This window comes from Triticum aestivum, chromosome 1A, assembly GCF_018294505.1.
Source record: "Triticum aestivum cultivar Chinese Spring chromosome 1A, IWGSC CS RefSeq v2.1, whole genome shotgun sequence".
NCBI classification, from domain to species: Eukaryota; Viridiplantae; Streptophyta; class Magnoliopsida; order Poales; family Poaceae; genus Triticum; species Triticum aestivum.
Window position 1 is genome coordinate 545367071 of NC_057794.1, and position 15976 is coordinate 545383046.

Here is a 15976-nt window from a genome sequence, read left to right on the forward strand (position 1 = left end):
GGCTACGCATACGCGCGGCAACCCGCATCTCCAGCTCACTACACGCGGCGGCGCCGCCGTCTACTACGCTGCGTAGCAGTCTGGTTACTGTGGAGCATCGATGGCGGCGACGGCGAGGTCCCCTCGGCGAACAAGCTGTAGGTGGAGGCCAGCGGGGCGATATGCGCGTTAAGCCGTTACGTGGAGCATGCCGTCGCCGTGGAGGAGCCAGCGGCGAGCGTACGTGGACGGTGGTGCTCGCCGGAGCGGAGCAAGAAGAGGCGCTCTCCAGCCGGCCGGGCGTCCCACTAACATAGTAAGTACTAGCTGCGTTGACAGTTCATGTAAAAGCTCAACCTAGTGGAGAGAAGCAGCTGACAATTCACTTGTAAATTGTAATCCAACATCCATACATGCATGGACTTCGGATTTCAGGCATAGTATGATGGGACCGAAAAGAGACATACTAATATATTCGATCAAGTACATAAGAACAGTTTGTATAGTTAGCCGCCAAATCATTTGAAAATATGGATGAAAATGAAGAGAAAACTATTAGTCCATTCTAAAAAAAAACAAAAATATAGCTAAAATATACTCCCTCCGTCTAAACGCTCTTATATTTCTGTACGAAGGGAGTAGAAACAAAATTGAGAATTACAAAACAAAAGCTGACAAAACATACAATTCTTCTCCCACCAGCACTTAGTTCTATCCATCCACGCTCCGTTTAATTCATCCCTATCTAGAAATATAGTGTTTTCCGAAACCAAAAAAAAAAAAAACTGTTTGGTTTTCAATCGGCTACGATGGTTCAGTGTTTGTCGATTTCCTGCGTGTGGTTAAAAGCACGCTGACCGCATGTGTGCTCGTGGTGCGCACACATATGCAATCTCCCTCTCATTTTCGACAAATGTCTAGCTCCTCCGTTTCAAAAAAAAAACAAATGTCTAGCTCCGGGGCTGAGCGGTGAGTTAATTCAATGGGCCACTCCAAGAACAATCAATCGCAAGGACTGGGTTAAGTAACGGTTGTGATAGCTCCGTGCACTGTTTTAATCGCGAAGGACCAAAGTGTTATCACTGTGCATCTGCAGTGCGTACTTCGCGGAATATTTGCTTTCAGAAACAACAAGGGATAAGAGACATGAGAGGCTTCAAGACTTTTCTCTGCGAATAATGAGACTTTCAGGGCTTGTATTAGGCAAATTGAAAGTGATAAGCTGTACCTGTTAAGGACCTATATATGTACATACATTCAGTACATGTTGACAGTGATACATGAGAGAGTCTAAAGACGCGTGCCGAACATATGGTGCAGCATATGTTACACAACGAGACAAACTAACTAACTAATATTCTCTCTTCACTTCAGTTTCGTGCCATGTTTAGAACGTGTGGATCTCACCAAACCGTATTCAAATTTATATCCGACGAAATCCTTGCAGCTTTTAAATTAATTAGATGAATGAATATGGCCCAGCTTTACTAAAAACTGAATTTTCATTATCAGCCTTATATATAGGTTCCATATATTTTTGCGTCCTTGCAACTATGATATCATCATGCTACAGAGGTTTCAGATCATGCATCAGATTCACAGCAAGATTGAAATCTTGTTTCAAATTGAGCTGTGGAAATCAATGGCCTGATGCCCCACCGCTGGATGCTTGCAAACATGGGGGCTCTTGAGGAGACAAGATCCGAACCGTACTGCTGGTATGGCAGCGCTGTTCTTTGAGATCCAAGCCCCACTGACAGTATAGCAGCACTGTTCTGTAAGATCCAGACCCCACTGACAGTATAGCAGCACTGTTCTTCATCGTTAACCCGCCAAAATAAACATGTGTGTGTCATGTCATCTTACCGCAAACTTGCTTGCTTCTTTGACAGCGCTCTGCATTTTACCTGATTATCATTGTATTATATTATATTGAGTTGATAAGGTGTAGGTAGATTTTGTATTCTTATCTTGATGTTTGTTTCTTTTTCTTTTCAATGAGGGGATTCTTATCTTGCTATCGGTTCCATATATGTCCTCATCGATGTGGTCCTCTCACCTTATCTTGCATCTTCCATATCCATTATTTGCATGATGCAATTTCTGCCTAGTTTGAATCAGAGCAAAGGGGTGGGGGGATGTCACATAAGCATCATATTTTCATAAATTCATTCTTGCGTTACAAACAAGCACCAAATTCAGCGCACATAATCGCACACTAAAATTAAAGACCAGGGGCAGTCTCATACGTTTTACTAAATTTCTGCTGAACATAGTATTTGTGTGCAATTTTTTTAGAGCTTGTTGAGTGATTTTGTTTTTGCTGAACTTGTTGAGATAATCTACTGGCCACTCTACTCAGAGCCTGAGAGGGTGTTCTCTCACTCTTCTATCTTTTGCTTGCACAGATTTGTCCTCTCATCTCTAGTGCGCTGCATCTATTTCAGGGATATGTCGTGGCTTTATTGAAATCTTGTTCTTTTTCATAAGAGGTCAGGAAATCTTGCTATCTTATTGGACCAGCTAGCTAGATTCAGCCTCTTTCTAGTAAAAATAATAATAGGCGACTGCCCTGCATCATTGCTACGTTACAAAATATGCAGAAATCAGGAAGTGGATCCTCTAACATCCTGAAGGAATGTCACGAAGCTACAGTGACATCTGTATGTAAAATGAAGAAGAGATGTCACGAGCTACAGTGAATACTGCAGCAATCACCATACGAATTTACTGTAGCATGTACAAAAAAATCAAAAATAATTTTATTGCACCATAATTTTGTTTGTATGTAATTTTTGTAAATGTATATAGTATATTTATAATTTGCAATTAATTATAATCATTTTAGGCTTAACTATATGGATGTGAAGAAGGGATGTCACGGTTACTGTAGCTTACGTGACATCCCTTCAAGATGTTAGAGGATCCGCTTCCCAGAAATCATAGAGGTGCGTACTCCTGTTTAATCATTTGTCCTATCACATGACATGATCGAGGAGGCCTAGCACAGAAAATTCCAAAGGTTCATGTGATGTGCCCGGTACAAGCCAATGACACATACAAATAAAGCTAGGTACAGAGATCTTACCTGTGAAGTTGACAAAAGGAGAATCAGCCAAAGTTACATCCGAAGAAGACAACGGATGATTGGAGGGTGTGGCATCCATCATTTACCTTTTCCCCTTGTGATTGTGCAACAATGCAACGGTAGAACAATTTATACTGTATTTAACAGTGCATTACAGAATTTATAACGAAGGAATTCTCTGTAGAGATTATGTGTGTGTGTTATGGACACGCAAGAATAGTGTGCAAAATGGCCCGTAAAAAAAAGTTTTGCAATATCTAAAAATCTCCATATGAAAAGTTCCCAAGTACAGAATTGTAATATTAACTGTTTTACAAATCTTACAAAAAGGTTTTGGCTTCCCTCTAGTACTCTGTCATCTTTTTTTTTCTCGCAAAAGAATCTTCTTTTTTTTGCTTGGGTAGCTAGAATGTTCCTCTTGTACAAGGGAGTGACTCTGCAAACTATTCATGTCCATCTACATCTATTTGGTCTCTTGACTAGCGGAACTATTTGTTTGGTCTCTTGATTAGCGGAACTATTTGTTTGGTCTCTCAACTAGCGGTAAAGTCTAGTTTTTGTCCCTTAACTCCATAATGTGATATTATGCAAAATAAATAAATATATTGAGGTATATATTGTTGGTCTATCAAGTGTCAAAATCCTCACATAACTCGAATAGAGACCCCCATTTTAATGATGTGTCGGATTCTTTAGCACACATGGAAGCCCAATCATCACATAAACTATAGGTAATGGCCAAGAAGGAAAAGCGATAATATAGGATGAAAATTAGGAGAAAACATAATTACTCCAATTTGCTGAACATTATCCAAAAATAATGTGGAAAACACATGGATTTCAATGAAGGCTTCATCTTTATAAAATTTGAGATGATTTCTTTTAGAAATGTCTTGATTCTTTAGTAATCTTATGGAATATTCATATTTAAATTTCCTACTATTTTTTTTCTTGCAGGAATGTTCTATTTTTATTAGTTTCTATGATAAATTATGTTCCAAAATTTTGTACAAATTTAATTATCTAAAAATTTATTTTCTCATATGTATTTAAAAAAACACGAACTTTTTAACATATTTCACATACTTATTTGAATTACCTAGTATTTTTTAATGAAAACTTCAAAAACTTGTTTTTAATCCCTTCCTTTATTTGGTAGTATTTGAAAATAGTTCCATGTAAAAAAAGCGCTTTCAATTGACAACCTCGGTTCTATACCCAGTACATTTGGCGAAGTGTTGAAACAGTTTATACCCAATTGAAAGCGCAGCCATATTCATTTTCCAGATTTTTAACACACGATTAGTGTGGACAGAGAATATCTGTTCCTGTATTTCGTGGCGGCTAGGACAAACTCGTCCCCTCCAGTTTTCATTCGCAAGCCCGTGGATCCGCAAGCCCGTGGATCCGCCTCTCTTTGCATGTCACTCCAACAAACGATGTCGGGGAAGAAATCATGGTGCCTCGGCTCTGCCTAGTAGTTCAGGTTAGTTTTTTTTTTCCTCTTAGAGGCGACACTTCATCTTCGAGCTGATTTTTGGGCTCTGATCCTCCTCGAATTCGTCCTTCATGACGAAGTTGACGGAGCTTCGGCATAGATTCCCACCGTCTTCTTGGGTTTCTCTTCGTGCATGCACAACGATGAGATTTGGTGTCAGATGCCTTGGATTGTTTCAAGGGTTCAATGACAACGATTGCATCTCTGTGACGCCGGTCCTTAGAGTACGTGCACGAAGGCTTCCTGGCTGCCATCAATAAGGTCAGACCGACTCTGGTAGGGGAACGACAACAACGACGCGTCAGTAGCGATCGTTCGGCGTTTCAGGAACCTTGATGCAACTTTTTAACTATGTTTTAGATGCCTGTATTTCTGATGAACCTTTATATAAAGAAGAAAAAAAAACGTAGTACATGTGAATGTGCACGTACGTGTGACGCGCATCGATCGCCGGTGCACGCTAAGCACTCTGCTGTCCGCCAACCGAAACCGCCCCCTACAGAATGCAGGAAAGAAAAGAGAGAGAAAACGGCTTCTCTTCCTTTTTCCCCGACGGAAAAAGAAACAAATCTGCAGGCCAGCTACGCGGCTGAGGCCGGCTATAAAAAGACGACGCCCATCCGTCCGCAGGAGGAGGACCATCCTATTCCCAGCAGCTAGCTGCGCGGCACACTTGCACTTCGTCGTCCCCAGCAATCGAGAATCTTTCGCAGATCGACCGATCCACCGGCCGGTGCAGCCAGCCCAAGTTAATTCAGGTACTGTAGCCGTGTGTGTGCCCCTACCACCATGAATGAATTCATGGCTTGCTTTTCTTGATGTTGGTTTGCTAGTTGCCATGCTTAGGGCTTAATCTGTGTTCATCTTGCTGTGTTCATTTGGTCGGAAAAGGAGGCTTTGCAGCTGTGTTCGTGTTAGCTTCGAGCTTATTAATCGTCGTTAATTGCTTGGAGGAATTCGATGCTGATATGCATGCCAGCTTAATTGTTTCTCATCGATTATCTACCGGTGCAATCAAGCTCACTTCAATGAACTACTTATTTGCTTGCAGTGCTGCACCAGTAGCATGAGCATCTACCGCTAGCTTGATAGCAACTAGCAACATAACCAGCAAGGGCAGTGCGATTCGCAGCACAACTAGAGAATCGAGCTGAGAGGCTTGCCGGCCGGAGGCAGCGGCACACGTGCAGTACATGGACGCCTTCGGCTGGAGCACGCAGCCTCCTGTGACGACCGTGCCGAGCTGCCCGACCGACGACGCCCTCCTCGCCGCCTTCCTGGGCGCGGGCAGCTTCGAGGAGCTCCACTCCGCCGGCGCCGGCGACGGCACCGTGTGCTCCGACGCCTACCACGGCGGCCTCGACCTGCCGTCGTGCCAGAGCGACCTCAGCCTCCTGCGGTGCCAGGACGGCGTGGCGCTTCCCGGCCACGGCGACGGCGACGCGTCGTCCAACGTCTTTCTCGACTCGGCGGGTTGTTTCCTCCCGGCTATCGCCGGCGCGCATGATGGGCTCCATGACAGGTTCGCGTTCGTCCCTGATGATCCCGCGCAGGCTGCCGGCTCCAACACCGCCTTCTCCGGGTACAGCACCACCACCGGAGGCGTCGGCGGTGGGAACGTCTCCTCCGGCGAGTCCAACACGTACGGCGGTGGCGGGCACGATACGGAGGTTGCGTCGCCGCCATGCGCCGTGTCGTCGCGGCGGGTGCAGCAGATTAGTCAGGTGGCCCCGCCCCCAACGAATGGGAACAAGATGCCGGACAAGCTCCCGGCAGCGGCGGCGACGACGGTGGAGGGCAGAGAACGCTGGGGCACGAACCGAGCCGCCGCGCCGACGACCAGCATCACGTTCGGGCACAGCGGCGGCCGGCGCGGGTACGAGCCGGACAAGGAGGCGATAGCGCAGGTCAAGGAGATGATCTACCGCGCGGCGGCGATGCGCCCCTTGCCCAGCTTGACCGACGCCACCGCCGGAGAGACGCCGCATGAGCCGTCGTCGTCGAAGCCCCGGCGGCGCAAGAACGTGCGGATATCGAGCGACCCGCAGACGGTGGCGGCGCGGCTGCGGCGGGAGAAGGTGAGCGAGCGGCTGCGGGCGCTGCAGAGGCTGGTGCCGGGAGGGAGCAAGATGGACACGGCGTCCATGCTCGACGAGGCGGCCAGCTACCTCAAGTTCCTCAAGTCGCAGGTCGCGGCCCTGGAAAGCCTAGGCGGCGGGGGCGGCGCCGGCGGTGACGACGACGGCCGGTACTCGTCGGTGCAACGGTACACGGGAAGGAATTTCAACCCTTCGGCCCGTGGCATCGGCGGCGGCGGCAGCACCGTACTCTCCTTCGGGAGAGACGGCGTCGCTGGCTACGTGAGATCCAGTAGGAACTGAACATGCAGTTGTAACAAGAACACAAGTTGCTGTGTTGATGTCACTGTGGTGACATGAGATCGAAGTATATCCATCCAGATGCCTCGATCGATCTGGCGTTTCATGAAGGATGGATTGATTGATAGTAAAGTGTTCAGATTTACCATACGTTGACAGGAATAAAAATGTGTGATTTGTACACTTAGGAATTGATGAAAAGCACTGTAACTTGCAATCATGGATGAATTCTATCTAGGTAGCTAGCTAGTGTGTGCATGCAGTTCATGTACTAAGATTGATGGCTTGCTAATCACCTTGTTTCGGAGATGATGCGTAAAGCTTAATAATACAAGAAAATGACCGGGTGAACCAACCTGTGGTTGGATGGTTAGAGGGACTGTGGTGCTCGCATTTATTTCTGAATTTATTTCAGGATTTCCGGCAATGCGCATTCAGTGAGAGCAGATGTTCTCGTCGATGACGAGGTGCCTGCGGTGACTTCGTAAATTTCAAGTTGATATGTCGGCTCAGTCTTTTGAAGATGTTCATACAGATAGAGTATGCGTGTATGCGTTCATAGGGATGAGTGTATGCGCATGTATATCAGCGCTTGCGCGTGTAATGTGTTAAAAGAAAAGAAAATGAAGGGAAGGTGTGAGCTTTTGTCTATCTGAATTCTGACATCGCCGAACTTTTTGCATGCATGCTACTAGTAACGATGCTGCATGCATGCACAGCACAGCACTGAAAGTTCACTTTTCTTGTCCAACCCCCGAAAACTTTCTCCACTGCATGAATGTGCACACTAAACTATGCATCATGATGATTAATTAGTACTCCTACTAATGCGCTAAAAGATAGAGCTAATCGCATGCATGTAGATGTGTGTACTATGACCAGGGCATGGATTTTAGTTTCTGAACATTTGGACCATAAATCCATAATTGCCAACGTGATCACGCCATGGAAATGTGAAATACAAGTCTTTCATGTCGAAGAAATGCAAATCTTGGTAACGGCTTGGGGTCTGGGGTTGCAGGTTTGCCGGGAAATTCGGGTGGTTCATCGGTCTACAGGGATTGCCAGGGGTGGCGCTAGCACGGCGGTGAGGAAAGGGCAGGGCGGGCGGCGAGGCCGGCGCCACCAGCCACAGATTGTAAAGGCAGACGGTTCGGCCGGTGTGCGGTTTTGGGGCAGAAGATGGACATTGTGGAGAGCTGAAGGTTGAAGAATGCCATCTGACCGTTTGCGGTTTAAATACTCCCTCCGGTATTTTTTACTCCGCATATTAAATTTGTGTCAGATCAAACTTTCTAAAATTTGATCAAATATATATTAAAAATTATTAACATATACAATATCAAATATATATACTATGAGACTACATTTCGTACTGAATCTAACAATGTTGATTTAGGATTATCAATGTTGATATTCTTTCTATAAGTTTGATCAAGGTATAGATACTTTGACTCGTTCAAAATTTATATGCAGACTAGAAAACCGGAGGGTGTACTACTACAATCGAGCATGGCACTGTAGCGGCATTGCTGCCTTGGTACAACTGCGCACTTTGGGGCTGGCTGGCTGGCTGCCCGATGCCAAAAAGACATTCCCCTGTGCATCGCCGCCCGCCTCGTTCGGCGCCAAAGTGAGGAGGAGACCACCCTCTGACTGACCAAAGCCCCCGTGTACGTGATTGCTCCTCACATGCACCCTCTCGATTCTCCTCTTCCTCTCTCTCCCTGAACCTTCGCCGGCTTTACGTGGCGGTGGCGGTGCGACTTTCGATTGGCCGCCGCCACCGCGTCCGGACGTAAACAAACTCGGCCGCCGACGGGTGCGTCACCCGGGAAGGCCGCCGGAGAAGCGAAGGCGTAGCTTGATTTGACCGTGAGAAAAGTCCAGATCGGGTACAGAGGAAGAAGAAGAAAACGATAAGGTCAGCCTGTCAGGTCAGATGATGAGCGGCGTAGGCTGAATTTCTGCTGGGATGAAGTGCACATGTCAAACGCCATGTGAGAGGTGACGACGGGATGGATCGACGCAGGCAGGCGCAACTTGGCTCGGCGGTTTGGTGATGCGTTTGCGTGCTGGAACGGCGTGAAGTATTAATTCCAGAAACGGAGCCTTACGTTTGCATGGCAGCTGATATGATCGATCGGTTTTCTCGTTCCTTTTCTTTTCTCGCGCGTAGTCGATCGCCTAGACGATGGACCGATATGTACGCACGAGCATGTATGTGTACGTTTTTTCTTTTCTTTTTTTCGGATGAAAATATTGTATTGCTCATCATCAAAGTTCATATAGTCAATCGCAACTAGTTCCAAGGCATCTGGAGGTCAGACCTGCTAGTAACGAGCAAATTTAGTTAGATATCACTAATCTTATTTTGGCTACAATTAACATGTAATACAACTTAGACGAAGAGACATAAGACAGCTAAGAGCATCTTTACTAGTGCCCCCAAGAAGCCTTCCTAAGCCATTTTTTGGGCGCCGGCGAGCAAAAATCGCCCACTCGGGGCCCCAACTCCTTGTTTTTCGCCGGCGACCCCATACAACACCCAGCGCACCGCGGGGGGGGGGGGGGGGCTCCTGGGGGCTTAATTTCGCCTTTTTGTGGGCGCTGGCCCACCTGCCAGCGGCTCTCTCTCCTGTTAACTCATTTATTACGCTGGCCCACCCATGTGCTCCCTCCTCTCTCTTTCCCTTGCCAGCCCCGCCTCCACCGCCCCGCTCCGCTTCCTCGCCGCCCCGCCGAGCTCGTCGCCCCGCCTCCTCCGCCCCGCCCCGCCGAGTTCACCGCCCCGCCTCCTCGCGCTCGCCGCCTCGCGCTCGCCTCCTCTCGTTTCCCTCGCAACGAAACATGCATCGGCGCCTCACGGCCGCAGCGTCAGCAATGTCGCCGCCGTCCTCGTCGCTCTACTCCGACCACCTCCTCTCCTCCCGCCCGGCGTCCAAGGGGCTCGTATGCCGTCTCCTCGGTCAGGCCGTCGTGCTCCCTATATATGAATGGCTGCGCAGCCGGCGCCAGCGACTTCGGCGCGGTGACCATGTGCGAGACGAGGGCCCTGCCGGCCGCGTCGGCATCGCAGGAGGCCGTGGGGCAGCTCAGGGCCGCCGTCGCCGCGCTTAACGCCGACCCGCCGGTGTCCTCCTCCGGCATCATCCGCATCGAGGTAGCAAAAGCACATATCCCTCGTCAATGGCGCGTGTGGTGTGGAACTGCGTTTGATCATACGGCAGCCACAAGGAGCAGTTGGAGCAGCCGGTAAGCATCGCCGGCGTGGGGTTGCGTGGAAGCCCCGATCAAGGGGCGCCGGAGGAGGGAGGCGGGCGGCGCGGCGTGGCGTGGAACCCGGTCGAGGAGCGCCGGAGGTGGCTTGGTGAGGCCGCGTGAGCGAGGGCGGCTTGGAGCGAGGGCGGTCCAGCAGGCGGCGGAAGCCCCGGTCGAGGATGGCGCGGCGCAGCGGCTTGGACCTCTGTACAGAGCACAACGGAGACAGCGTCGGGCTCGCGCTCGCGCTCATGTCGCTCTGCTCGACCTCGGCGGCGAGGCCGGGCCGGCCGTGGCCTGGGGCGGGCGCGGCCTGGGCACGGCTTGGGGGTGGACGCGGGCTGGAAACTTTTCCACCCCCAGGCCAAAAATTCCGCCGGCAGCCCCCCAAGCGGCAAAAAAAAAATGCCTCCCGAAGGACTCAACGACTGGAGATGCTCTAATCTCCTTGATGAGGCCATGAGGGACAAGTAAACCGGTCTATCAACCTCTGTAGCTTGGATCAATTTCACTGCAACAATTGAATCCGTCTCCATCTCCAATGGTAGCTCACTTCTCTCCATGGAGAAAAACAAACCTTCCATGCATGCACATAATTCGGCTTCAAGTGCTTCTCGACAAGAAAATAGCTGCCTGCAAGAAGAGAAAATGATGGCACCGTTGTCATCTCTTAGCACCATTCCAGCACCCGCCGACCCATCATCCACGTAGGAACCATCGGTGCAAAGCTTCACCTAGCTGGGTTTTGGAACAGTCCATTAATTGGGACCTGCTGCACTCATTACGCATGTGGCCTGGCCCCCAAAGAAGTGTGCACCAGACATGTGATTGGGCGTTTTTTCTGTGTGTGAGAATTACGATGATATTTTTCTATTTCGATCATAAACTCTTAATAATAATAATAATAATAATAATAATAATAATAATAATAACATATTAATATTTATTGCTCCCTCCAAACGGGTGCATATGACATGCACGTGTTCCTAGGTCATCAATTTGACTAACAAAATACATGTTATATACCACCAAAATTATATGTTTAGAAACTTTGTTCAATTACAAATCCAATGGCATGCTTTTTATGGTATACAATACATGATTTGTTAGTCTACCTTCTCTAATCCATTTGACCTAGGTTCCACAGGAGCAAGTGATACATCACTAAAAAATAGTCTACCACATGCCGATAGCTGGATGTTTTCCTTGATCGATTCGCAATATATCCCTCATTTGTTGTGCTATGTCTTTGTATCGAATAAATAGATCCAAGAATTTCTAGACCATGTTAGATCAACGTGAAATTTGTAGCTATTTTCTCTAACTATAAGAATGGGTGTGCTTCATATAGTAGTCTAGAACAACTGGATAGCCACCTATTTGTGCTTTGTGTAGTTTGCCTCTATTTAATTGTTTGCCGTCAAGAACATGGAATCGAGTAAATCTATCGTACATATTTCAGAATAACCGTGAATGAATGAATATGCTGAGATGTTGACCATATGGACCAAATACCTAATATAAAAAATAACAGAATGTTCATATTTTTCATTAATACCAAAGTTCGTAAAAGCTTTATTTTCTTATAAATCAACATGGAAAATTCAATAGTTCTCAAATGAAAATAATACATGTGAATTTGAGTGCATCGTCCAAAATAAATAGTTATATAAAGTTTTTGAACGCCTAATCTAGGAAAAAATATGATGGTTATGATTTTTTATTAATATTGATTAATACAAATCAACTTGTGGATTAGTTTCCAACTCCTTAAGAAGTATGGGCTGTTACCACTGATACAACTTTTGTGATTATGTAATCCTAACCGCAAATTAGAATTCTACCAATCCATTTTTTTCTGCCACGTGCTTAGGTAGTTTTGAATCAAACTAACACATGTCTGTGTACGAAAAATAATAATAAAGAAATAAACCAATGCACTGAAAAGAAACGGAAGAAAAAGAAAGCGTTGAAGGTCTGGTGTCCGCTGGGCCAGCCCATTCTGGCGCGCTTCAGGCGAGCGCTCGTACAGCCGTACAGGATCGCCACTCCATCGAGAGAGGAAAGAGGGGATCGGGAGTCAGTTATGCGCCGCCGCCTGCCCTGCGCCGTCGCCGGCGGAGGCCTCGAATGAGGATCTAGTGGTGCCCAAATAAGCAGCTCCCCAATCCAAGCAGCAGCTCCTCCTTCCCGAGCCGCAACCGGCAATCGAAGCAAGCAAGCGGCTCCACCCCGGAATCAGAAACAGGCTCTGTTTCAAATTCAGTCTCCGAGCTTCCATTGGTGGCGGGAACCGCCAATCCTCGGAGGAGACGCACAACAACAACTATAGACATCAGTGGCGGAGCTTGGGCTAAAATCATGGGGGGGCATTGGCTAGGAGGGGCAAACAAAATCACAATATGCTGATTTTTAGTGAAAAGATGGGTCAAATACACAGGTATATATGCAATTTTTTCTTTGAGCTGGGGGGGCCACCGCCAAGGTTGGCCCCCATGAAGCTCCGCCACTGATAGACATCAGTTTTCAGAAGAAGATTGACCAGCAATGGCGAGGACCAGTCGCCGGCGACAGGCTGCCAAATTGATGGCCAAATCATCGATCAGGGCCGAATCCTCCCTCGACAAGCTTGTGAGTTGGTCCTCCAAATCCTTTTTCGTATAACATTTCACGCAAAAAAAAAAACTATTTCTCACAAACAGTAAAAAGTAGGAACCATAATCAGTATAATAGATTGTCATCAGCAGATCTACGAGGGAGCCATGGGGATTGTCATGAAGTTGCCGCTAGAGGAGGAGAGTTTCATCTAGTGGAACCACGCCTGACAAGACCGAGTTTCTGAAGTAGTAAAAGCACTCAACATGTTTATTAAAGAACGTAGAAAAAAAACAATCCAATGTTGTTCTTCAGTAGACTCAGTTAATCTCACTTAATTTCAATCTAGATAACCTTAGTATGGAACACAGGTTCAGAAAAAAATCTGATCGGGCGGCAATGGTCCTTAGTTCTCTCATTTCTATGGGTGTGTGTGTCGAGATGTCTGCCTCTCAATCTGTTCCTGGCGCCGAGTTTACCCGGTGGTGTTGGATGCGGGGCTCGCGAGGTGGCTCGAGGATGAGGACGGGCAGGTGAGGGGATCGTGGTTCATAGACTCGGCTTTAGCTTTCGGCTTATACCATCATGTAACAATGTGACCTGTCTAGAGTCTAGACCAGTTTGGCACGGTAGGAAAATTATCAATTTTGTTCAAGATTATAACCACTGCTCTCACCAACTACACTGGCTCATGCATAAGTACACAACAACACACAGATGAACAAGCCAGTAAGCTGTTGGACTGATTCTAGCCAACGGCTAGACCTGTAGGGGCTGCTTTCAGAAAAGGGAAACCACACATGAAAAAGTAAATAGCCGATAGCTCTTCATATGATTATTTTCTTCCTCAGATATTTCAAGATTTGGCCACCTTCTGAAATTAAAAAAACAAAGTCCTCCGAGTAGCAACTTGGAACAGATTTATTGCAAAACAAAATATTATACAGCCCGATACAACGTCACATAAGTAGTATGCCAACAATACGCACTACAAGAGACCATACACTCATACAGGGAATACAGATAGCCATAGTTCACATCGGTGAGTCCTGATCTATAGTTGGTAGATAGAACTCATGAAAGATCAGAAACTTCAGACGGTTTTACACCTTCAGCAAGAACTTGAAGATACCTTGGAACAGGCGGCATTTCAACATTAACCAACCCTTCTAGGATCTGAACAATTTCCCCCATCGTTGGCCTGGAGCTCTCACTGTCTTGCACACACCAACAGGCAACCATGCATGCCCTTTCAAGCTCCCTTAGGTCCACATCACTGACAAGTTCAGAATCAATCAATGTTTGCACATCTCCTTCCACTAGCTTCCTCACTACCAACATAGGAAAAAATGTATATCTACTTGTGGGAGTATGCACATTGTTCCTCTTGCCAGATATAATCTCAAAAAGCATCATTCCATAGCTGAAAACATCAGCCTTTGTTGTGATAGCCTCACCACTTATCCACTCAGGTGCAAGATAGCCTATGGTGCCTCTCATTGATGTTAAAACCCTACTAAAATCTCGGCCAAGGAGCTTTGCCAATCCAAAGTCTGCCACCTTTGGAATTAGTGATTCACCCAATAATATATTTTCTGGCTTGATATCACAATGTATGATGCAATCCCTGCACTCCTCGTGCAGGTAAGTTAATCCCCGTGCAACTCCGGTCGCGATTTGGTATCTTGTGCTCCAACTTAAAGGCGCACCGCTGCTCCTAAACAGATGATGATCCAATGAACCATTGGGCATATACTCATAGACAAGCAACCGCTTCGTTCCTTCAGAACAAAAACCAAGTAGTTGAATCAAGTTGACATGCTGAATTGTTCCAATAGTACTCACTTCAGCCCGGAATTGCTTCTCCCCTTGACGGAGGCCCTCCAGCTTCTTCACCGCCATTATAGTTGCGTCTGGTAGAACTCCTTTGAACACAGAGCCAAAAGCTCCCACGCCCAATATCTCAGAGAAATTTTTGGTAAGGAACTGCAGATCATTGTATTTAAAGCTGATCAGAGATCCCTTAGCAAGATTCATACTATTAATTCTTCTCATCCTGCGGAGAAGGAAATATAAAGCGATCACTGCACAACCAAGAGCAGCAACTCCACCAACGGCAACTCCAGCAATCCACCGTCTCTTGGTTCTTGAATCTGGTAACTCAGAGGCTCCCACCCTTATATGAATGTTATCCGGAGAACCGTCAATGGTGTCTTGCAAATTCAGAAGTTCCACATACCAAAGTGAGCATGTGCCGTTATAAGAGTAGGCGGTACATGAACAATTGTTCAGGCAAGCTGATTGGCAGTTCTGATTGCTGGTACCCTCAATACTAGTGTATGCTTTGTCAGGCAGTTTCACACTATTGATTGTATAGAACCTATCCTGCTTTTCTTTCTCCAAGCCCTTGCTGCTACACTGCAATTGGACATTTCTCCTACAACCTGCGGTTGGATCACCCAGATTCCAACTAGTTGGATCACGCTCACTGAAGCCCTTGAGGCAGCTACACGATGATGACAGGGCACTCCCACTGCACTTGCTGTAAGCTCCACAAAATCCATACACATCGCAGTTGGCTTTTGGTTGTGAAAAATAGACCACCCAGGCCTGTGCAGCCTCCACCCATACAGAAGACTGAGTTTGACCCGACACGCTAATGACATGCCTTGATAATATTCTGTCATCGGTGACATTGTAGGTGAAGTATGTTTCCTGCTCATTGTCAACAAACTGATAAGTGTATGGGGTGTTGGGGTAGGTATTTGCACGCGACAACTCCGGCATGTTAGGAAATGAGCTGCCGGTCCAGTTGCCAGTTTCCCAGTACACCATGGAGCTATTCCATAGGATGATGTATTGCTTTGAGCCATTTGGGTCCATCTCCACGGTGAACATTCCTGGTGCTGGATCACCATTGTTTTTCCAAGAAATGATCCGGTTGGACACACCAGTCACCTTGTTAAAACTGAGCTTATTACCTGGGAGCCATGTGTCTGTCATATCATCGAAACTTTGCCAGACCACATGGGAGCTGTTGGACTTGTGTCTAACCACTAGGTTCCCTGTGTCGAGGAGCACGGCAATGGTGGAGTTAAAAGCTTCATTGGTTGAATTGCTTGACCAGACAATCGATTTGGACTGACGGAGGACAATATTTCCGTCGGCAGAGATCGT

The 15976-nt window shown here is 47.0% G+C and overlaps 1 protein-coding gene across 1 annotated transcript; it reads left to right on the forward strand.

The window, feature by feature from the left end:
- The first annotated feature begins 5169 nt into the window (after positions 1 to 5169).
- Positions 5170 to 7318, forward strand: LOC123065284 (transcription factor LATE FLOWERING). The gene is made up of 2 exons (XM_044488622.1): positions 5170 to 5323; positions 5617 to 7318. Exon 2 carries the CDS (start codon positions 5759 to 5761, stop codon positions 6944 to 6946), a length of 1188 nt encoding a protein of 395 aa, XP_044344557.1. The 5' UTR covers positions 5170 to 5323; positions 5617 to 5758; the 3' UTR covers positions 6947 to 7318.
- Positions 7319 to 15976: the final 8658 nt, after the last annotated feature.